At 38.1% G+C, this 25,597-nt stretch overlaps 1 protein-coding gene across 1 annotated transcript in view; it reads right to left on the minus strand.

Annotated features, from left to right (window-relative positions):
- LOC150075985 (prolow-density lipoprotein receptor-related protein 1-like) overlaps window positions 1–25,597 on the minus strand; it is a 1,358,636-nt gene that overhangs the window by 79,535 nt on the left and 1,253,504 nt on the right. Inside the window, 1 exon segment of the mRNA XM_090387555.1 lies at window positions 25,324–25,440. Coding sequence (XP_090243681.1) covers window positions 25,324–25,440 — 117 coding nt within the window.

A 25,597-nucleotide genomic window follows, 5' to 3' on the forward strand; every position in this document is an offset into this window, starting at 1 on the left:
TGAGAATGGCCGAACTTTTCACATTTATAACATCTGAGCGGATTTGGGATATATGGCCTAATGCGGCAATTCAAGTAACTTGCTTTGACAGAACCCAGTAGATTTGGAGTACTGAAAGTCAAGATTATGTTTCGTGTGGGAGTTAAGTTACCATCTTTTCTGATCATGATACGTTTTGCATGAGACACATTTTGATCTTTTAGCTCCTGGACAATTTCTCCCTCAGAAACATTTAATAGATCCCATTCAGAGATCACTCCCTTGGAAGAATTCAGTGTGTTGTGTGGGGTAACCTGAATCGGTATTCCGCTTAAAGAAGTAAGTTGTAGTAGTAACTCAGAATGTCTTGAGTAAGATGTCTCTACTAGTAGATCTCCTGATTGGAGACGTTTAACCATTTTTGGTGAACCTGCAGCGTTTTCTAGGCATCTCTGGATGATGAAAGCTGAGAGCTTGCTCACAGGTTGGGATGACAAAGAGTGTATTATGAGGAAAGCTGGAGATTCTGCTTCCTAGTGTCTTTTTTAAGTCTCTTTGAAAGAGAGAAGTCATGGTCGGTGTCATTGTCATGTTCATGTTGAGGGCACTTCGGCTCTAAAGTGGAAATTCACTTGTTTCCATCTTTACTCCTTTTAGCCACAAGGGTTGGTTTTCCCCCCAGGTTATCGGCCCCGCCACATGGAGGCAGGAACAGTGCCACCAGTGACCAAGCGGTTGTTTAAGTTAGTGGATTTGGTTAGTGATATTATAAAGAATAAGAAAAGAAAGGTGGATTGCCTTTCTGGGTTCTTACTTTTGACTTTTAAAGCGCAGAACCACTTCAAGTAAATAAAATAACAGCCGCACTGGAAAATAAAGAAACTATATCACTTTGGAGACACTCTATAATCAGAGGAAGAAAATCGCTTGGCACTCGGGGCCATTTGTTTTTTAATGGGAGTGGTTTGGAGGGTATTTAAGCATTGATTCTCCATGCACACAAACTGATTCTTAGGGTTGTGTACAACATGATCTTGCCGATGAATTATATAGTTTCGAAGAGAAACAGCTATATGTGGGGTCAAGTTGGTTTCCTGAAGGCAGAAAGTGATAGGATCATATTGTGTGGGGAGATCTTGGGTGTCATTCAAATTACTGCGATATCTTCTACAGAAATGTAAGCATTATTTGGGTTCAGTAGAACCCTCGATTTGTTTTTGAGGGGGTTGAAGGTTTTTTTTTTGTTCAGGTTTACCTTTCCCCTTGTTTGGAAAGTATGGTTTTCCCATGTCCATATCGTCGTCAGTAAATAGTTCTAGTACGTTCTCATCTTACTGTGAGCTTTTTTCTAAGTCCATGCAATCTGTTTGGTTTGCATCAGGAGAGGTAGTTACTTTAGTGTTTTGCTGTGGGGAGGCATCTAGCTGTACAGTAATTGGATTATTTATGGCTTTACTTTGTTTGCTTGTCGTTTGGTTTACTGGTACGGTGGCCAAAGCTGACCTTGCCCACTGAGATAGCGATTTGCTTGGTGGTATAGTTACCACCATTTGGGTTGCAATTGATATATGTCTTTTGGATGTTTGAGCATAGTTTGGTTTATTATTATTCAAGGCTGGTAAAGATTTTTTGGCCTCTTGATACAAAACTGAACACAATGGTGACATTGTGTTCAGTTTTGTATTGTTGTATGTTTTTCACGTTTCCAAAGGGGACACTCCTTAGAAAATGCCAGATGTGCGTCTCTGCAGTTGGGACAACTAGGTGTTGTAGCTGTGCATTCAGTGTTTGTGTGCACAGTGGATCCACATATGGCACAGGCAGCAGCAGCGTAAGGGGTTTGGAATGTATGCTCTAATACAGCAATTAAGATAACCTGCTTTGACTGTTGTTGGTGGTTTAGGGTTATTGAAAGTGAGTATTATGTTCTGAGTGGGAACTAGTATGCCGTCTTTCTTTGTCATTATTCTAATTACATTGATTACTCCTTGATCTTGTAATTCCTGTTTAACTCTTCATCTGACACATTCATGAGGTCCCATTCGATAATGACACCTCTTGACGTGTTCAGAGAAACGTGTGGTGAAACGGCAATGGAAGTTCCACCAAAGGTTTTTAGGTTTAGTAGTTGCTCAGACTGTCGAGCAGTGGCAACTTCAACCAGTAAGTCTCCTGATCTTAAGCGATGAACTGTCCCAAGACAGTTCATCGTTTAAGATCAGGAGATTATGCTTTCTAGGCATTTCTGCACTAGAAATGGCAAGAGTTTAACAATAGGCTGTTCTTCGGTTGGGTGAATGATAAGAAAGGTTGGAGTTCTGACTTTGGCTATGTCAGTCTTTTGATGTTTAGCTGCAACAAAATCATGCTCTGACTGTTTTCACCCTGTAAGGGTCTCATCCATGCAACCAGTGGATTTCTGGGTCTTAGGAACTGTTTACTCCATTTCGCCACGTGGAGGCAGGAGCAGTGTCACCTTTGTGACCAAGTGGTAGTGGATTAGTAATAAAACAAAAAAGCCACGTGGAGGCAGGAGCAGTGTCACCTTTGTGACCTAATCTAATCCACTACCAAGCGGTAGTGGATTAGTAATAAAACAAAAAAGAGAAGAAAGAAAGAAAGAAGGTTACTTTTCCTTCTGATCTAGTAAAGTGCTTTCTTTACTGAATGAATTGAGTGTTAATGTAATGCTGAAAATAAGAAAACGATTTTATTTCACCAAGAAAGAGTGCTAATTTACTGGTTGAGACACTTGATCACAAAATCGCTTGGCACCTGGGGCACACATATTCAAAGTCTTTAATTCAAACCCATTGAGTAATATAAGTTATTTTGCAGTTGCTAATCCTGAAGTGTAAGACCTTGCACTATGCTGCATTAATACATAGCTACTACTTTTCTGACCATTCCTGATGTTTATCTACGTTGTTCTGAAGAAGCTTTTTTGTTCTGCTTGGTTCTGAGCATTAACTACTCTACTAACTTTGGCATCACCTGCAAATTTTGTCATCACACACTCTTTTCCTTTGTTGATATCATTAAAAAAAAATCAAAAACGATAGTGGTCCCAATACTGTTCCCTGGGGAACCCTACTTCTTATATTAGCAAATTTTAAGAATAACCATTAATTAAAACCTTCTGCCCTGCAACTACCCTGTGATCTATCTAAAGATTTTTCCTGATTCCAATAAGTTCCATCTTATACTTCTCATGTGGGACTCAGTTGAATGCTTTTCTGAAAATCAAGTTAACCCCGGGGGCTCAAACCTTTTGAGTATAGGCTTGGCACACCCAGGGTCTTGAGCTGGATATCATCATTCTTCTCTTTCTTGATGATTTCCTTCTACTCCTCTCTCTCTCAGGGTAACTCGGGAATTTTTTTTTTTTTTTTTTTTTTTTGGCTGGTGCAGTATAAGCCTCAGGCTTCCTTGCACCATATAGCTAATAATAATAATAATAATAATAAACAATGTCGAAATTATTTGCTACATCCAGCTCATAGGTGACTGTTATAATAGATAACCAGGTTGGTTAAATATGATTTTCCCTTTACAGAACCATGCTGTGTTTCCTTTCAGAATTCCATCTAATTGATCCTGCTGCACTCTTGATCACTGCTTCCATCATTTTCCCTACCACTGAAATCAGACTGACTTGTCAGTAGTATTCATTTGCCTCTTAGACCTGCCTTTAGGTACTGGTAATAATTGTCACATTTCCAGCCCAAGAGAGTCTCTCCTGAGTCCAGTGATGCCCTAATAATTAACTTTGCACTCTCTTTACCTCCCTCAAAATTGCTAGGCATGTGTAGAGAGGTAAATAGTTCCGTTTTATTAGGATCATCTCCAAGAATCTGAAATAATGTTAGTGATGACTGTGCATTAGCAGCTGATTTAAAAAGTGTTTGAATGAATATTTAGAAACAGGGGGCAGTCCACTAACAAATGGCGAACAGTCAGTTGTACATGACATGTGCATTGGGGAGCACTGTCATTCATTAATAGGTATAGATGAGTAAGGTGAGTATGCCAAATCCTTAGCCTTGCCAGAATTATTTCTTCTCGCCTACTTTTTGGAGGGCCACAGCTTTGGGTCTGCTTTTATTCGGTAAAGTTTGTTTCCTGGATAACCTCTCCAGATTAGTGACCAGCTATTTTAACATGCTTTATGGATGATGGGTTTGAAATTGGTATGTGAACTTGACAAGTCTGTAAAACAGAAGTATCTGGAGAAATGGTGTAGAGCTCAAGTTTACTTGAGCTCTACACCATAAACTTTGTGACTGGCAGGATATGGTGAGGTCATCTGCATATATGTATATTTGAATGGTTTTTGGAAGATCTTCCAATGTATTATTGACCTGAATCGCAAATAGGGTAGCACTCAATATGGAACCTTACAGGACACCCTCTTCTTGAATGCGAGATGCTGACAGCATGTTTTGATATTGGACTTGAGAGGTGCGTAATTTTAAAAAGTTAAGAATTATTTGAGGAATGTAGCCTCTCAGCCCCAAATGATGAATGCTGTTTCATGATGAAGGCATTTCGTATGTTGGATTCAATTTTTACAAGTAAATCTAAGGTAGACCTGTTTTTATGGAAGTCATATTGAGAGCTTGTATTTTTTTCCAGATAATTCGAGTGTCAGTATTTTTGTTAATAGATGAGGTGAAGTAATCCAGGATTCATGCTTTGCTTTTTTTATACTTTGTCTTGCTTTAGCTCTGAGTTTTTTGTAAACAAATAGGTTGGCGGTATTTAGAAATTTACAAAAATGGTTCCAAGCTTGGTTTTATCACGTTTCACTTTGGAGCATTCTTCATTCCACCACTGAGTTTGGTGTACATGCTTGCGCTGGTTGGATTTTGGAATGGAAATTTCTGCTGCAGATAATATATGGCTGGTACTGTAGTGAGTTATATCATCAAGGTTATGTTGCTGTACATATTGCTTTTCAAGTATGACACAAGTGGAATAGGTTTAGTTTTGTAGAAGCTCCAAGAAGTACGGCTTTTAGGGTATGACATCACCTGTGTCTGAATTAAGCTGATGATAGAAAAATGGTCATTGTGGAATGGATCATTCAGCACTGACCATTCCATGTTTGGAAAAAGAGATGCTGAACAGATGGATAGGTGTATGGCTGATGCAGTACCTGTAGGTAGTTGAACATGAGTTGGAGAGCCAGAATTTAACAGAGTCAGGTTATGGTTATATAGGAATATTTCGATTAATTGGCCTCTCCTATCCATGGTGGAAGATCCCCAAAATGTATGGTGACCATCGAAATCACCCAGTAAACAGACAGGAGGTGGAAGTTGTGTGATGAGACTGTCAAGTTCAGTCCGGGAGCAAGGATAATCTGGTGATATATAAATGCATTATTATCATTATCAGCCATAGGAAGCCTGAGACTTCGGCTGCACCAGGCAAAAAAAAAAAAAAAAAAAATTCTGAGTTACCCTGAGAGAGAGAGAGAGAGAGAGAAGGAAATCACCAAGAAAGAGAAGAATGATGATATCTAGCTCAGGAACCTGGAAGTGCAAATAGCTACCCTACCACAAGCAGGAGAGTCAGAAACCCAGTCTCACCTAAATATAGTAAAGGTAACCCTTGTATAACACGGTAGTTATGTGTATAACTACCTTGTTATATGTGTATAACTACCTTGTATAACACGGTAGTTATACACAAGGGCCTCCCGGGTCATATTGTGCCTGTTCATTATAAAATAAACTTATGATTGAGTCTTTAATATCATGATTATCAGAGGTGATTATATATATTTATACTTATCAGGTATTTAAAGAGTGCTTCAAGATTTGCATTATTGCCAAGTATGTGTGATAAAGTTAAAGGTTCCTGAATGTTGGATAGAGTACAAAAACTGGAATTCCAGTTTTTGTACTCTATTGAGGACATCCTCATAGAATGTCCTCAGTATTCCAGGAATACTGAGGACATTCTATGAGGATGTGTTTGATAGTTAATTGGGAATGACAGTAAGGACACTGAGGGTTCCCCCCATAAGCAAAAAGAAATGAGTTATATAGGAATGACCGATTCATAGTCTTGCCAAAATGACTTCTTCTCGCCTTCTTTTCCTGAAACTAGAAGTCCACAGCTGAGGTTCTTTTTTAATCTGAAATAGTTTATTATTCACTTGTGTTTGCTACAATTCATACCATCGATTCCTACATGCTGTTTTAATAGTGAATTTATAATCAGTGTATGGAACTTTCAGATGGCAGAATGATCCACTGTCAGGATGCTTAGCAGCATGATCCACATGTTCATTACCTGGGATGCCGACATGACCAGGGACCCAGCAGAAGGTGACCATCTGGTTGGTTTGTTTGTTATTTGGTTTTTAGAAGCATTAGCAACTAAGGTCATATTGCTCTGGGATATGCGGTGGTCATTCCCTGACCCTTCCGCATTTTCCGTATTTGGTGGTGACGGGCTCGAACCCCGGTCTAATCAAGAAGCGTGTGCTACGCACTGCTGCTCCTTCCCACCTGGCTACGGAGGCTCATCTGGTTGGATGTTTCATATTGATATAAACAAGATCAGATCTGTTTCCGAATGGGATGTTGGGGAGAAGTAACAGACTGAACGGCAGTGACTGCAATTAAGGAATCAGTGTATATCAGAGCTCGCTTGAATTGCTGCTTGGTTATATTATCTAGGACTAGTTTTATTGTATACAGTTCTGTGGTGTAGATACTGCATTCTGTAGGAAGAGAAACAGCTATTGAGAAGATAGAACAATTGGCTGCAGCACCTACAGCTTCATCTGTTTTGGAGCCATCAGTATAAATATGCAGTTTCTCTTGAGTTTTCTAAGGTGTGGACTTCATGTAGCTGCCGAAAGTTGTTGTTTGACAGGGAGCCTTTTCTCCATCTCAGAAAGAAATTATCACAATGAGGTGAGAATTGAATCCAGGGATATTCAGGAGGGGCAAAATCTTCAAGGATATGCTGGAAGTTAAATATTCCAACTAAGCAACACATCCTTAGGGCACTATGTTGAATAGTATTCAGATATAGCAAGGAACTGTTACTTGCTGAGTCATAGACAGGTGATCCGTAATCTAAGTGGGATCGAATTAAAGTTTTATAAAGATGTGGGAGGGAGTGTCTACCAGCATCCCAGGAGTCAGCAGAGACAGCTCTGAAGATATTTAATTTCTTTAGGTAGGCTATAGGAGTAGAAAAGCTAAGTTTGTTATCTAGATATAAACTGAATAAATGAAAATTGTTGGTAAGAGGAATTGGGTTGTTTTTTGAATATATTTCAGGATCAGGATGCAATTTTTGTATTTTACAGAAATGAATTGCAGTACATTTATTTTCTGCTAAGGAATATCCATTCTGTTGTGCCCATGATTCTATTCTGGCTATGGATAGTTGAAGTTGCCTTCCAATGGCATTCATAGTTTGTGAACAAGAGATAATGAGGTCACTGGCAAACATGTATGATTCTACTGTTTTTGGTATATCTCGTGCAGTGGTGAGCTGTGAATATTTTAACAATGGGCTCGCACTTTTGCCGACTTTTTGATGTGAAATTTGGGGGGGGGGATACCTACCGAGTAAATGTGATCGGTCACGGAAGTGATGTCATCCACGGCATCTGCCAGAGGTGCTTCTGATGTTCACACCACTATTCGTGTGAGCACTCACTAGTAGTATGATTAGAGCACGTTGTTGTTGTGGGATTTATTGGCGCAAGGGCTACTATGGTCAAATTGCGCCTGTTACTTTCGAAAATTCATCAATACATTATAGATGGGTCTAGAAGTGGTTGTATACATTGATCATTTTCAGATAAATAAACAATTCTGATAAATTGGCATCATCTCCTAGTATATGTTTTAGTTGCAGTGGATTTTGTGAATTCAGTAGAGATCTGAAACATGCAATTCTAGCTGAATGGTAACGTGGACACTCAATGATAATATGCTTCACGGTTAGTGTGGTACTACAAAGCGAGCAAAGTGGAGGATCTTCACCTAGCAGTAAAAATAAGTGTGTTAGATGTGTATGGCCAATTCGTGCTCTAGCAAGCACAACCTCTTCTTGCCTGTTTAATCGGGAACTGGATCTCCAAAGCTGTGGATTCTGTTTTATTTTAAGGAGCTTGTTATCTGTTTGGTGATGCCACATTTCAGACCATATCTCAGTGCATATCTGCCGTATGATCGGTTTGTAGTCGGAATATGGAACTGGGATGTAATTGAAACAAGTAGGGTGTTTTGCTGCTTCATCTGCACGCTCGTTTCCTCGAATACCAACATGGCTGGGTATCCAGCAAAACGTTACGGTTTGCTTATTTTCACTGAGGTGATATAACTGAGATCTAATTTGTGGGATAAGTGGATGGAAATTTCGTGATTTATTCCGTAGGGCATTGACAGCACTTAAAGAGTCAGTGTATATTATGATCTGAGTGTCTAGATGTTCGTTAAGGACATTTAAAGCCATTTTTATCGCATACAGTTCAGCAGTATAAACACTGCATTCAAGTGGTAACTGGACAGAAACAGTGGTTGTAGGACTGATTACTCCAGCTCCTACGGATATATCAGTTTTGGAGCCATCTGTATATATTTGGAGACTGCGAGCATTGGCCAATGCATGAGACGCATGTAACTGTCTAATGTTGTTGTTCGATAGGGAGTGTTTTACCCACTGAAGAAAATAGTTATCACAAGGAGGTGTATACATTGCCCATGGTGCTTGTACTGCACATGCAGCTTGAGATATATTTCCAAGATAGATGCCCCAGTCTTCTGTTAACTCTTGTAGCCGGATACCTGCAGGTTTATTTTCATTTGGTTTGTTTCTGTATAAGTTTACCCACTGAGGTTCAAAGAGATATGTCCAGATGGGGTGAGAAAGGAGGCTACGTCATTTGGCTGCATAGCTAAGAAGCAATACTTTCCTCCTGAGATTTAGTGGAGGCTCATTGGCATCTATATACAAACTTTGTACTGGGGACGTCTTAAAAGCTCCGGAGGCAATCCTCAGAACACTATGTTGGACTGGATTGAGCCAAGCCAAAGCTGTCTTACGTGCAGAATCATATACTGGAGCTCCATAGTCCAGACAAGATCTTATTAAGGTTCGATATAGATGCAGAAGCGTGAAGCGATCGGCTCCCCATGCCATGGAAGAGATAACTTTGAGGATATTCAACTTTTTCATGCACTGCGTCCGTAATTGCCTTATATGCGCCTGAAAAGTAAGTTTACTGTCAAGTACTAGTCCCAAGAACCAGATATTGTTGCTGACTGGTATTTGTTGGATTCCTAACCTTAGTTCAGGATCTGGATGCAGCTGACGCTTTTTGCAAAAGTGGATAGCAGTTGTTTTTGTTGCAGAGAGGCAATAGCCATCATGAGATGCCCATGATTGTATTTTGTTTATTGAGAGTTGTAATTGACGCTCGATTGAGCGCATATTTTGTGAGTGGCAGGATATTGTAAGGTCGTCTGCATATAGATAGGTGTCAACATTAACTGGAATGTTCTCTGTTGCATTGTTTAACTTAACTGCAAAGAGCGTCGCACTAAGAACTGAACCTTGTGGGACCCCTTCTTCTTGGACAAATGTGCGAGATAGAGAATTACAGTAAAGCACTTGAAAGGTTCTATTTTGTAGAAAGCTCTGTATGATTAGTGGTAGCTGACCTCGGAGTCCTGTGGCATACAGATTTTGCAGAATGCCATAGCGCCAGGTGGTATCAAAGGCTTTCTCTATATCCAGACAGACCATGACAAGATGTTCTTTACGGATAAAAGCATTCCGTATGTTGGATTCTGCCTTGATCATAAGGTCTAGAGTTGACCGATTTTTTCTAAAACCGTACTGGTTCCTGTTTATTATCAAATGAGATTCTAGGTACCATATTAATCGAGCGTGAATCATTCTAATGTTTTACCAAGGCAACTACTAAGAGATATTGGCCGACAGTTTTGTGGATTTGATTGATCCTTTCCAGGTTTGACAAAGGCTAGGACTATTGAGTGGTGCCAAGAAAGAGGGTAGTAGCCTTCAGAGAATATCCGGTTGAAATATATCAGTAAGGAGTTCATAGCTTTCTTCTTTAGGTGTTTGAGCATGATATAGTGTATCCCATCAGACCCTGGTGCACTATTAGCTGACCTATTTAAGGAGCTCTCTAGTTCGAATAGTGTAAAAGGCCGATTATATGGAAGAGATGCTGTTGTTTTAAAAGTAAGCTTATGCTTTTCTGCGTTGGCTTTTATCTGTTTAAAGGCTGACTCATATGCGGATATGGCAGAGATTTCAGAAAAGGATTCGGCTAGGGCGTTTGCAATTTCTATTGCAGAGGAGTAGTCTCTACTCTTTCAACTTATAATAGGTGTTGATTCCGGGTGGGATTTACCATTCAGCTTTTTAATTTTGTTCCAGATTTTTCTGCTCTCTGTATTTTTATTAATGGTGGAAACAAACCGGATCCAAGAATCTTTTTTCTGCACATAGTGTGCCTTAGCTTTTCGTTTCTTAAAATTTACCAGGTTGTCAGTTGTTGGGTTTTTGTGAAATAGATTCCATGCTTTATTCTGTTCTTTTTTGGCATCACGGCATGCATCATTCCACCAGACATTGGCATGTCTATGAGGACCAACTCTGGTTTTGGGTATAGAACAAGTTGCAGCTGTTTTTATCTATGCAGTAATGTGGTCAGTAACTACATCTATAGGCTGGCTTTTGATGACTTGATCAAAGAAAATTGCATTGGTGAACCTGTTCCAATCTGCCTTGTTAAATTTCCATTTTCTGTGGCTGGTTATATGTGAGGTTCTATTTGTTTGCAATTTACAAATGATCGGATAATGATCACTATTCAGTAGGTTACTTAAAACTAACCACTGAATAAGTGGGAATAGTTTTGGAGAACATATTGATAGATCTATGGCAGTAGATACTCTGGTGGAAAAGTGGAAATAAGTGTTAGCACCAGTATTTAATAATGTGAGATTCTGATTGTCAAGGACTGTTTCGATGAGTTTTCCTCGTTTGTCTATCTTGGGAGATCCCCACATAGGATGGTGCCCATTGAAATCCCCTAGCAGAATGAAAGGAGATGGAAGCTGCTTTATAAAATCCTCCAGCTCTTTTACAGTAAATTCTTTGTTTGGGGAGAGATACACAGAGACTACGGTTAGCATGAAACTGAAAACAATACGTACCGCTACAGCCTCTAATGTGGTCTGTAGAGGGATTTGTTTGGTAGGAACCTTGTTGTCAATAAGTATGGCTACGCCTCTTCTTGAGTTAGTGCTGTTTCTGTCTTGTTGGTAGATACTATAGTTTTTGATCACTGGAGTCACCTGTGGAGTTACATTAGTTTCTTGCAGGCAGATGATAACTGGATTATGCTGTTTGATGAGATCATAAATGTAAAAAATATTGCTTCGTAGACCTGTACAGTTCCATTGTATAATGTTCTGCATTATTTAATTTTAGAGGTTGTAAAAGGTTCTGTCTGTTTTTTGTATCCAGCCTGTTTGGATCGATCTAGTTTCATCCTTTCTTTTTTCCGGAAGGCAGGACGCCCAGTGTCCATGTCGCCTTCTGCGTGTAAATCTAAAATGGTCTCTTCTTGCAGAGTACCAGAATCTATATCTATATTTCCTGAGCATGGTTGGTCTGCATTGTTTGACGCTGATGCTTTCAATTTTGTAGTTTCTGGCAAAATATCATCTGCAGTTGGTGGTACTGTTAGCGGAGTATTGCTAGCACAAGTTACTTTCCATTGTTCTGTAGATGGTTGTTGTGGGGACGAAAGCACTGATCGAGCCCAATCGGCAATTGAAATGGATGGGGATACTGTGACTGCTATTTGTGTACCAGTTGATTGATATTTTTTGGTTGCTGCAGCATAGCTAACTTTTGGCATATTGAGCATAACTTGCTTCCTAGCTTCTTGGTAGGTGACCTTTTTTTTCAACTTTGTATTTTTGGATGTTTTTTCCTAACCTCCAGAGTTCACATGCTTTTGAGTACGCAGGGTGCTGGCCTTTACAATTTGGACATTGTGGCATTTCTGCAGTGTAGTCAGTTCGTGAATGGGCTTTAGAGCCACAGTTCGGGCAGGTAGGGTCCCCTCGACATACTGTTTGTGAGTGTCCAAATTTTTGACATTTGAAACATCTGATTGGATTGGGAATGTAGGGACGTACTCGGCAGTTAAGATATCCGGCTTTCACACATGATGGTAGGGTTGGTGTACTGAACGTTAGAATAATGTTCCTAGTGGGAACAAGTTTTTTTAACATTATTCGTTTGGCTTGAACGACTTTTTGTTCTTGCAATTCTTCTACTATCTCATCTTCAGCGACATTCATCAGATCCCACTCTGCTATTACTCCTTTGGAGCTTTTTAATGTGGCATGAGGGGTGACCTGTACAGGTATTCCGCCAAAAGTTGACAATTTCAGTAGAGCCTGGGAATGCTGATGTTTAGTTGTTTCAACTAGTAAGTCTCCAGAACGTAATCTTTTCACCATTTTCGGTGAACCAGCCACACTTTCTAAACATTTCTGAATTAGAAATGGTGAAAGGGCACTCATAGGTTTGGATGAAAGAGAATGCAATATGAAGAATGTTGGATATTCCTGTTCATTCTCATTTTTGCGTAATCTCTTAGATTGGGATGCGTCACGTTCGGTTTCATTAATGTCATGACATGAGCATCTGGGCTCAAGTGCTGGGTAGTTGTTGCAATCCATGGTTGCTCCTTTTTGCCCCAGGGGATAACTTTTCCCCCAGGTTACCGGCCCCGCCACATGGAGGCAGGAGCGGTGCCACCAGTGACCAAGCGAGAAGAGATTAGTGGTTAGTGTGTTATGTAGGTTAGTTCTATATACAGGAAGAAGAAAGGTACCTTTCCTTTCTTTTGAAAAGCTTACTTCTTTATTGAGAAGAGCAGAAAAGAAATAACTTAGTAAACAAAAGCTTGAAAATTCTCTGAAAACAGCTAATTCTAGAGAAGGCGCTTTGAGATTCGCTTTTATACTCGCTTTGATCACTTGCTTGGCACTCAGGGCCATTAGAGTGCGTGACGCATTTTTCGTGACCAGTACGATATCTGGAGTTCTAACTTTTCAGAATAGTATGACGTCACAATCGTACTTCCTGCAGTTACTACTGCAGTAAGTATGATTGCAAGTATTTGTCATATGACTGTAACAATACAAAGATTTGTCAACAATTTCTTTTTTTGTCTTGCATTTTTGCATACGCAGCTGTTCAGGGCACGTAACATTCTGTTGTTGAGTGCCCCAAAGAGTTGCGTATTTCATTTCAACTACGGTCAGGTACCTCAATTGACACTGTTTTCAGAGACATTTAGATACGTCTCTTACTTTAGTTATCCTAAATCCATTGTATCTTGTCTTCCAGATATTATGGAAATTTGTGAATGATCAATAAAATATTTACAATGCAAAAGCTGTTTTATTTCGTAATCAATATATACAAATCAAAATATCTAAAAGAAACGCGAAGGATGCTTCACATAAACCATCTACCATGCTAGGCAGACGTGCGACTTTTTTATTCTTTTTTTTTTACAAATAGGGAAATATAATGGATACATTTTTTCATTATAAAATTTCAATATTGCGAATAAAAAAATAATACGAAACATTTCCCATATCACACATTACAAAAACTATCACAAAACATTCCGCAATATAAAAAATATTACATAAAAAACAAACTATTCAACTATTCTAGAAAAGATACACAAAAATCACAGATTACATGAAAAAAAATTATTACACAAATATTCAAGAAAAATTTATTCTAAAAATTGCCATATACAATTTACTTCTTTATTAATAATTGTTGTCGAGCTTTGCTCAATAGCTGAGCGATGATTACAGAGGAATGATTTGACATAATGATTTGGATCAAATTGAAGCAATGGTTTTCCATTTAGATGTATGCTCATCATAATTGCAACGTGTTTAATTGTCAACATTATTCATTCATTCGCACAATATTATTCATTGCGCTGAAAGCTCGCTCAGCTTCAGCACTGCTAATCGCAATGGTTTCAAAGATATTTCTGGAAATTTTAATTGAAAAGGGAATTTCACTGAATTTTAAAGATAAACTGTCTTCGACAAAATCTCTAAAATCATTAATTTTTATTTCATATTTTATCAGAAAACAAATTTCTTATTCAGTTTTCACCATCTTGCCACTGAGACAAAAGTTCTTTCATATTCCACTTTTCCGATAGCATATGTTTAAAATTTCTTTCAATGGTATGATTATTTTCTTTATTTAATTTAAAATCACTCTGTTGCATTAATAACTTATCCTTTAAGGATAAAACAATGCATTTTTAGTATTAGTAACGGCCGCATGGTGCAAGAAAGCCTATGGCTTATGCTGCACCACCAAAAAATAAATAAATAAATAAAAATAATAATAATTAATAAAAAAAAAAAAGCAAATTAAACCTATCATCCTATGCACTTCCCTTACCTGAACGTACTATCCAGATGACCTTTGAATTTCCCCAAACTGTCGGCCTCTACCACCCATGAAGGCAACTTATTCCAGTAATTTATAACTCACTGGCTAAAATAAAACTTCCTGCAGTCCAATCTAAACATTTCCCCTCGTAACTTGAATTTATGTCCCCTAGTTCTAGCATCATTTATAATCTTGATAATTTCATCCTCATTCATTTTACTGATGCCTCTCAGAGCCTTAAACACCTCAATCAAATCTCCTCTAAGGTGTCTAGTTTCCAAACTCTGCAACCCACATATTCGAAGTCTTTCTTCATAAGGACGCCCTTTTGCCGATCTCACCAGGCGAGTTACCCGTCTTTGCACCCTTTCAAGAAGCTCGATGTCTTTCTTTAGGTGCGGTCTCCATACTTGAACACAGTATTCCAAGTGTGGTCTAACATAAGTGTGGTCTAACTCAATAATTGCATTCAGGATTTTATTTGTAAAATAAATGATCGTCTCAACAATGGGCTCGCAAATTTTCAAAAAAATAAATAAATAAATAAATAAATAACAATGGGTTCTCGCAAGCCCACTATAGCTCATCACTGATCTCATGTTATATTAGTAATTCTTATTGTCTTATTGTGAATAATGCTGTCCTTAGGATGAAACCCCCTCCTCTTGTTTAAATGTGGTACACCCTCCTCTTGTTTAAATGTTTTGGATACACTTCATATATCTGATCTGAAATGTTTTGTGATGTAGGAAGTTTTGTATAAATCGGGGTAACTGCCCCCTCAAACCAAAAGAACGAAGGTCCGGGAGAATATCGAGGTTGACCATAACCAGATGTTGTCTCCTTACAAAAGCATTGCAGATGTTTGCTTCTGCTTTGATTATCACATCTAAGGTTGAGCGATTCTTCTGAAATCCATACTGGTTTCTATTTAGCAGATTATTTGTTTCCAGAAGCCATGTTAGCCACCTGTGGATCATTTTTTCTAAGACTTTGCCTAAACAGCTAATCAGTGAAATTAGCCTGTAATTATGTGGGATAGTATGATCTTTACCTGGCTTTGGAAAAGCTAGTGCAACTGAGTGATGCCAAGAGTGTGGATAAGAATTTTTTTAAAATATTCGGTTGTAAAAATTGAACAGGGAATTTATTGCTTTGTTACTTACTTTTTTTTTAGCATTGCATAGCACATTCCATCTGGACCAGCAGCAGTACTAGATGTTTTATTTAGAGACTCCAAAAGTTCCTTTAAAGTGAATGGCTGATTTTATGGGTGTGAGTTTGTTTTGTGTTTTTCTGCAGATGCCTTAATTTTTTGAAAGATGTGGCTGTATATCGACACTGCTGATATACTGGCAAATGACTCAACTAATGTGTTTGCTATTTCTGTTGGAGTGGACAATTCCTGCCCTTTCCAGTTTAGAATTGAGGCTGGAGACTGCACATATTTACCATTAAGTTTGGATTTTTTTCCCGATGAGTCGGTTGTCTGTGTCTTTGTTAATGGTGGAAGCAAAACTTATCCAGGCGTCTTTCTTTGTGTTTCTTCTTATTTGGCGGAATTTGGCCTCGAGTCTTTTAAAGTTAATAAGATTAGCAGTTCCAGGGAATTTGTGAAATAAATTCCAAGCTCTATTTTTTTTCTGTTTAGCAAGTATGCATTCCTGATTCCACCAGTAACTGCTGTGTTTGCATTTCCCAGGCAAAGATTTAGGTATTGCAGAATTTGCGGCTTGTAACATCTGATTGGTTATATGATCAGTGACAATATCTATCAGCTGGTACTGGACTATCACATCATCAAACTGGATTTGGGCGGCATATTCATGCCAGCTTGCCTTACGGAATTTCCTCATTTGCCTTACTTGTGTTTGAATATTGCAAATAATCGGTAAATGATCACTATTTAGTGGGTTATCAAGAACTTTCCACTCCATATTTGCATATGTGGAAGGAGAACATATTGAAAGGTCTATTGCATCATGGAGCCTGTAGAAAAATGGATATAGGTAGATTTTCCAGTGTTTAACAGGGTAAGGTTATGAGCATCATGCAGGGATTCTATTATTTTATCCCGTTTGTCAATTATTAGAGATCCCCATAGTGGACGATGAGCATTGAAATGTCCATTCTGGTTGAGAGTGATGATTGTGGTTTCGTGGTTTCTGTCACTTTTGGTTTTACTGTTGTGGAAACATCAGTTGGTATGGTAATGGGCTTTTATTACTGGCTTGTTCACTTTTTTGTTGTGTAGGACACTGTTTTGAAATAGAGAGCAATGAACGTGCCCAATTCGCAATAGATATATTCGGAGGAACTGTTACTTCAGTCTCGATTCTTACAACTGGAAAGGTTGAGCAGCTGTGGCATACGTGCACTTTGTCTCTGTTTTAATTATCTGTCTTCTCACCTCTGAGTAAGTCACTTTATTTTCTCCTTTATATTTCTGAATTTTTTTCCCTTCCTTCCATAGCTCACATGTTTTTGAGAAAGCCAGGTGGTTACCCTTAGTTTGGGCAATGCGGAGTGGTAATGGTGCAGTCAGATTGGTTATGCTCCTTTGAACCACAGTCCGGACATACTGCCTCACCTCGATATGCAATTTGTGAGTGTCTGTATTTTTGGCATTTGTAGCACCTGATGGGATTCGGAATGTATGGTCAGACATGGCAATGTAGGTAGCCTGCTTTCACAGATGTTGGTAAGTTAGGTGTGCTAAAAGTAAGAATTATGTTCCTTGTTGGAAACAGAGTACCATCCATCTTTTCGGGTCATCATTCTTCTTGCTTGGATGACTTTTTGATTGTGTAATTCTTGGACAATTTCCTCCTCTGATACAAGTAATAAGTCCCATTCTGTTATCACTCCCTTGGAGCAGTTTCAGGTGGCATGGGGAGAAACCTTTATTGGGTGACCTACAAATGTTGTGAGCTTTAACAGCTTCATAGAATGTTGAGGTTGAGTAGTCTCTATCAGAAGATCGTCTGACTGGAGCTGCCTAACTGCTTAGGCAAACCTGCAGCAGACTCAATGCATTTCTGCACAAGAAAAGTGATAATTTACTCAGTGGCTGATCTGATACAGAATACAAAATGAGGAAAGCTGGTATCTCCTCTTGAGGGGTTGTTTTCAACCTCTTTGGTTGAGAATAGTCATTATCGGTGTCATTTGTCACAAGTTTTGAGCTCAATGGCTCTAAAGGTGGAAACATGTTGTTATCCGTCTGTGCTCCTTTCAGCCCTGGGAGAGTGGATTTCTTCTCCCAGGTTACCGCCATGGGGAGGCAGGAGCAGTGCCGCTAGAGTGACCGAGCGATACGTTAGTGTTAGTTTAAAAAAAAAAAAAAAGGTGATTTTCCTTTCTTAAACTTGCTTACAATTCATAAGACTAAGTTTTTTATTGATCAAGAACGTAAAAGAACTTTTCGAACTTTGGCTTTGAGTAAACGCTCTATGAATCACTCGGAAAATCGCTTGATCACTATAACACTTGGCACCCGGGACTCCTGCAAAATGTCGTGTTGTGCGAAACCATGTTATACGGGATTAAGAAAAAGTACAAAAATGGGGTTACATTCCAAAAGCTAACAAAAATACATCATTCTACATTTCGTGTATCTTCTACTCTCTTTAAAAAATCAGTAATCTGGGTTTGTTTGCTTTTGCTTGATAAATCTTTGTGAATTTCATCATATGAAACTAAGCATTTTTTGAAGCTCCCTTTTGAACTTTGGGCTCCTTTCATTCAAGAATCTGCATTCAAAATATAAGATTCTAATTGCATGGTTAACTTTATGCTTTCCCATATGCTTTTTAGTGTAAAATTTGGAAGTTTAGAATTTTCATCTGTGCTATCATCCTCTAAATTGATTTGGTTTTACCTCTGATGCCATTTCCACCAAATCCGCTTCGCCAGCCTCTTTCCACCAATAATCCTTGAATGTTTTTAGTAATCATATCTTTTTTTAAAATTTTTTTCGGAGCACAGATAGCTAAGGCCATGTTAATCTGTATACAGTAATACCCCGAAGTTACGCGATAGGTGGGTCCGACGAAAATCGCGTGTCGAATTCGCGTAAGTCGGGGTACAACTTTGCATATAAATACATATAAATTTTGCTTAATTGGGACCAAGGACTAACAAAAACACTAGTTTAGAAGAAAAATTGCAGTTCTTTATACATATTAATACAAAATATGTATTAAAAAAACAAATGACTTACGTTAAAAAGTTATTTCGATGTCGATGGCTTCATAAAATCTAACAAATTCGTCTGACGACACAGCGTGTTTTTTTTTCACGCAGAATTTCTTCGTAGCAAGCTAATAATTTTTTTATTCCTTGCTTTGTAGCTATAATGCGTTCTTCGTTGGAGTCTATGTTTTCTAAAATTTTTAAGCCCTTTACAATTGAGCCCTTTTCAATTTTCAACCTCTCAAGTTTGCAATTGTCATGTGCTTTTCGCCGTTCCTTCATTTAGGCCTGTAGCACGTGCAATATCACATGGTCTTTCATTTCGCTCAAAGCGTTTCACAATTTCATATTTTTTCTCTATCGACAGAGGCGGACTGGCCTCTGTCGATAGAGATATAAGCCTTCACTGATATAAGCCTTACCGGGGAAACCTCGGTGGGCCAGTGTGATTTTGGCCATAAACCATAGTATGAGGCCACTATAAATTTTCCCGGGTAAGAATTTTTGATCCAGTCCGCCTCTGTTTATCGATAATTGCTTTTCTTTTTCTCTCTGAATCTGCAGTGTCCTCACCAGGACGCTTCCTTTTCACACCTTTTAATTAAGTATTTTACTCATTTTTAGGGAATAAAGCACAATTACAAAACGAGGAGGCACGCTTGATACGCATAAACAAAGCTGCGTGCATGTAGCAACTGAATAAACAACACCATAAAGGCAGAGATACACTATTAACACCTCACATTTCTAGGGGTTACTACCATAAAACAATAAAAATCCAGTTGCGTTTCGGCTAGTGAAATCTGTTATAAACTGGTAGTAAACTCGATCTAATTGCATTTGCGATTATACCGATAGCGGGAATTGTGTTGGTTTTTACGTTATTATGGTGAAATGTGTTTCCCCTTCACTGATATAAAAAACATAAAAGCAGCAAAGTTGAATTTTGTTCATCTTTCGCTCTCATTCTCCGCCGTCGCACCGTATATCGATAACATATGAAAAACGACCTTGAAGATAGTGGGCGGCAGCGTTGCCAAATGAAAAAATCAAGAACCGCGTAACTCTGAGTTCGCGTAAGTCGGGGTATTACTGTATATTGTCTATAAATTGTGTGTCCTGAGGTCGATTTTCTGCCTTGCTGGACGAAAAACCTGAGATTCCGGGAGAAAAATCCATTCTGCTCTCGCCTCAGCCACGTTGTGAAAAAGACCCATAAAAATTCCTCCCTTCATCGACAGGATTTAAACTGTCTACAAATTCCACAAGTCTTTCACCTTCTTGGAAGCCTAGTGGCTTCCAAGAATAAAAAGGACCTGGGGGTAATTGTGCAGGCAGATATGAAGTTTTCTGAGCAGTGCAGATGGTCTGAAAGAGTAGCTCACGGTGTCTTGTCAATGATATACAGGAATTTTTCTAGCAGTGATAAGGAGGTGATTATTCCCTTGTATAAGGCAATGGTCGGGCCACACCTTGAGTACTGTATACAGGTCTGGAGGCCTCATTTCAAGAAGGATGTAGAGCTGCTGGAACGAGTACAGAGAAGGGCAACAAGATTAATGAATGGAACAAAGGGGTACTCTTACGAAGAAAGGCTTAAGTTTTGCAAATTACAGTGTCTGGAGACTAGGCACCAGTGAGGTGATCTGATCATCATCATCATCAGCCATTTTCAATCCACTGCAGGATGAAGGCCTCTCCAGCAACTTTCCAGTTGCTTCTGTTTTGAGCACTGGACATCCATTTACTACCCACAAACTCATGAATTTCATCTATCCATCTCCGCCTTTGTCTTCCAGGTTTTCTTCTAGCTCCTCTTGGATACCATTCTGTTATTTTCTTAGTTCATCTGTCATCATGTCTTCGAGCTATGTGTCCTGCCCAAGACCATTTTAGTTCTTTAGTTTTGATAAGAATGTCCTTTACTTGAGTTTGTTGCCTAATCCATGTGTTTCTCTTCTTATCTAACAGTCTTATTCCCAATATGATTCGTTCCATTCTTCGCTGTGTGGTTCTCAGCTTCTCTTCCATTCTTTTGGTGTGTGCCCAAGTTTCACTTCCATAAGTCATGGTGGGGAGTATACATTGGTCCATTATTTTACGTTTCAGACAAACTGGGATATTGCTCTTCAGTATGTGACTATATTTCCTGAATGCTATCCATCCAAAATTTATTCTTCTCTTGACTTCCAGCCATTTATCATTATTACAGCTAATAACTTGTCCCAGATAAGTATATGACTCCACCTTTTCAATTACTGCTCCTTCAATCATTATTTCCCTTTCTGTGGCATACTTGTTCATCATTACTTTTGTTTTAGCCATATTCATCTTTAGTCCAAAATCCTTACTAGCTGTGCATAACTGATTAAGATTTTCCTCTATTTCTTTGGGATCATGGCTTATGACCACAATGTCATCTGCAAATTGCAAATGGTTTAGGTACTCTCCGTTCACATTGACTCCTTTCTGCGACCAGTCTAATCTTCTGAAAGCTTCCTCAAGGGCAGCAGTAAACAGCTTCGGAGATATTGTGTCTCCTTGTCGAACTCCTTTCTCAATTTTAAATTTCCTACTGTCTTTGTCTAGTCTAATAAAGGAGGTAGCACTCTCGTATATTTTCTTCAAAATCATAATATATGGGGTATCAATGCCTTGTCTTTCCAGTGCCTGAAACATTGCCTTATGCTGTATGGAGTCAAATGCCTTTTCATAATCCACAAATGCCAGGCATAATGGTGTTTTATATTCATTTGCTTTCTCCCTTAGCTGTGATATTACATGAAGGTGATCCATAGTTGAGAATCCTGTCCTAAAGCCAGCTTGCTCTTTCGGTTGATTCTCATCCAGTATTCTTTCTAATCTGTTAGTAATGACCCTTGTGAACAACTTGTAGATGTGGGATAACAAGCTAATTGGTCTATAATTTCCAATTTCTGATTTATCTCCTTTCTTATGCAGCAAAACTATGATTGCATTATTCCACTGCTTAGGCATCACACCTTTTCTAATGCACTTTGTGAAGAGCCTTGCCAGTTTTTGTGTTATGTCTCTTCCTCCCAATTTTAACAACTCTACAGTAACTTCATCTTCCCCCGAGGTTTTCTGATTCTTCATTTTCTTCAATGCATGTTCTACCTCATCAGGAAGAATATTGGGTATGTCGTATGTGTTGCTACTTTGCAATCCATCTTCCCCACTGCTGGCATCATTCCCCTGCTCCTTGTATAATTCTCTATAGTAGTCTTCTGCTATTTGAATTATGCCTTCTCTGCTGTTTATAAGTACACCATCGCTATTCTTCAGTTTCAGTATCATTTGTCTTTCTGTATTACTGATCATGGCTGCTGATTTAAATCCTTTGTTTTCCCTTAATGCTTGTTCTACTTTTCTTGTGTTAAATCTTCTTATGTCCTCTCTGAGTCTCTTTCTAATGGCTTTGCATAACTCAGTATACTCAATTTTCTCCCTGTCAGTGTTTTTCTTGCTTTTCATTTGTCGTCTTCGGTTCATCATGACAAGTGTTTCTTGACTAATTTTTTCTTCTTTGGATTTATTTTTCCCTATAGGTTTCTTGGGCTTTATCACTTTCAAAAAGTTGTAATATTCTTCGTCGATATCTTGGTCCTCAGCAGTCTGCAGAAGCTCAAACTTGTTCTTAAGTTCCAGTACATACTGCTTTTTCTCCTCTTCTGTTATCTCAAAGACCTTTGTATTATTTACTCGAGTCAGTTTTTTCCTTTCCTTTCCTACATCTATATCAAGTGTACATCTTACCATTCTGTGATCACTTCCAACATTTACCTTATTCAGGACGGTGACATCATTCACAATATATCTTCTATTAGTGAGGATGAAGTCGATTTCATTAGTAGTTAATCCATTTGGACTCTTCCATGTCCACTTTCTGTTCACCCTTTTCTTGAAAAAAGTGTTCATTACTGACAGTCCTTGAGATTCTGCAAATTCCACAAGTCTTTCACTTCTTTCATTTCTTTCACCAATTCCAAAATTTCCTATAGTTCCCCTTTCTGTGCTGTTTTGTCTTTTTCCAACCTTAGCATTGAAGTCTCCCATAATAATAGTGTAGTGGGTTTTCTGCTCATCTAGAAGACTCTCAATTTCAGTGTACATTTCTTCAACCTCTTCATCAGCATGGCTCGATGTTGGTGCATAAATCATTATAATCTTTAGCTTGTATCTCTTAGAAATCTTGAGTATTAGTCTTGACACTCTTGGTGATGTACTTTTGAATTCCAAAATGTTGTTTTTAAAATCTTTATGGACCAGAAACCCAATTCCACCTTCACTCCTTTCACTGTTTCCATTGGTGTACAGCAGATTTCCACTTGATAAACTTATAAGTGATTCTTTTCTTCTTCTTGTTTCAGCCAAACCGATGATATTCCAATTCACATTTTCTAATTCCTTTTCCAGCTCTAATATCCTGTCTTTACCGATGAGTGTTCTTACGTTATAACAGGCCAAGTTCAGTTTCCGTGCATGGCAGGTGATCTGATAGAGGTGTATAAAGCCTTGAATGGTTTGGGCATGCTCAATGATGATGGAATTCTTCCTCTTGCTCAGAATAATCACCTGAGAGGGCATAAATTCAAATTGAGGAAAGACAGATGTAGGATAGATGTGCGGAAATTTGCCTTTAACCAGCGGGTAGTTGGTTGGTGGAACAGACTTCCATTCCTTTTCGTGGAAGTTGATAGCCTAAATAAATTTAAGGCTCAGCTGGGCAGGTGTTTCGAATGAATGGAGGGGTGAAGTAGAAGTGGTTTTTTTTTTTTTTGGCTGATGCTGCATAAGCTTGCTTTCTTGCATCATATGCCTCTACGAATGCTAATGCTAGTCACTGCACATTGAAGCGGTACCAGGGGTAGACTGGTACAAGCTGTCACAGCCGAATGGGTGGTGGGGGCAATGACGTATTTACTTCAGTCTCCTGATTTTGTGAAATATATGCTGTGAATTTATCTCCATGTTGAAAATTATACTGTGTTTACTCCGCATGCAAAGATGCAAAACCTCTATGCACACCCTCCTAACAACCTTTATAACACAATCTTGTGAACCATTCCAAGTGCACATCTATTCTTCCAGCTATCCTTGAGAATGATGGTACAGTTCCATAATGTAGGGTCATTACTGGTCTTCACATGTGAACAAACTGATTCACAGAAGTGCAAGATGTCCTTGATGTCTTCCAAGTTTCACTATAAATTCTGAAGGAGGAACTGGATGCAAATCTTCCATGATATCTTCATACAGTTCTATTATCCAATGCCAAAATATAGCTTATGAATGAGGAGCCTTTGAATCCATAGCTATAAATTATTTCAAGAAAATATTTGGTGACAGCATTCTAAACTATAGAGCATGCTGAGATATGTAATAAGTAGGATCCAAGGAACCTAAAGTTTGTAAAATATGTCTATTTTACATATTGAGGATATATGTGACTTACTTTTTACTTACAATTTCTTCTTCACTCTATGCTAGTTTGCAATAAATTATCAAAAAGTATGAAGCTGTGCTTCCCAGCATTTTTAAATTTTCATTTCACCCTTTGACAACTATATGAAAGGAATATATGCCATTTTTTTCTAGTTTTTTTTTTTAGACTATTACCTTTTTAATTCCTTCACTTCTTCATGTTTTCTTTTTAACATTGGAACTAAAGCTAAATTTTTTTATGAACTAATAATAATAATAAAAGTTTCAGTAAAATTCTTCAGTTAACTTCATACATATCTTTGAGGTGATAGGTACTAAATGACAAATAGTTACTTACCCATATAATTAAGTAAATAATAACATATGAATCAAATGTTTATATCTTTTATTTTTGTGTACAGTTATACCACCGGATATTAGGAAAACAAACTAAATCTCATGCACATGTCAAAGTTAAACAACAGTCCATTTTCATATAAAAAAATTCTCTTATTTATATCTTCATTTTTTTTGATATTTCCCATAATACTGAGACAGGGGCAGTATGTAATCATTCCACATTTAGGATCTCTCTTTACCTACAACTTGACATTTAGATTTCATTTGATTATGTCTATTCTGCACATCTGTATTATAAATTAAGTGCCACTTTTCAATACTTTTATTACTATGTATTGGCTGAATGGAAAAACCAAAGGACCAACTATTCAGCTTCCATTCATCCTATTTCTATAGTGTCTGGTAGTCTCATATCCACTGTTTACTAATAACGCATTCTCTATTTACCAATACATTTTCACAAACATGATATCAGTGCCTTACCTGATTATTTGCAACCACATAACAGATAGGAATGCATTACATTTCTGGATACCAAAAGCAATTTTGGTTAAAACCTATATTATACATTCTAAACTTTGCCCCCAGATTTGATGAAAATAAGATGCTCTATTCATTAATTATAAAGTGAATGTGCAGATGCACAAATATACTTTACTGATGGTATAAATATTAACATCATATGCAATGTATTTACAGGCATTAAATACATAACCATGTCATGCTCTAATATAGTTATTTCTTTGTTAATATTTAAATTACATCAATGATACCACTCATATTTATATGTTATTAAAATATTAATGTATAGGCACTTACTTGCAAGTAGGTTTCTGATCATCATTTAATGGTGGAATACAAGTTGCATGATTAAAACAGAAATTATGGCAACTTGTACTGTCCTCACATCGTTTCCCAGTAGTTCCTTTAGGGCACCTAAATGTAACAGTAAAATGTCTTAATTTCAGGTGACTTTATTTCTTGACAAGCTATCAAAATGCTGCTTCTTGTCAGTTGCAGAACCTTTATTACATATATAATACAGCAGACTCTCGATTTACTGGGATCGGTTTAACTGGGACACTTCAAGACT

This window comes from Mastigoproctus giganteus, chromosome 13 (assembly GCF_048544385.1).
Source record: "Mastigoproctus giganteus isolate SK-2022 chromosome 13, ASM4854438v1, whole genome shotgun sequence".
In the NCBI taxonomy this organism is placed as follows: domain Eukaryota; kingdom Metazoa; phylum Arthropoda; class Arachnida; order Uropygi; family Thelyphonidae; genus Mastigoproctus; species Mastigoproctus giganteus.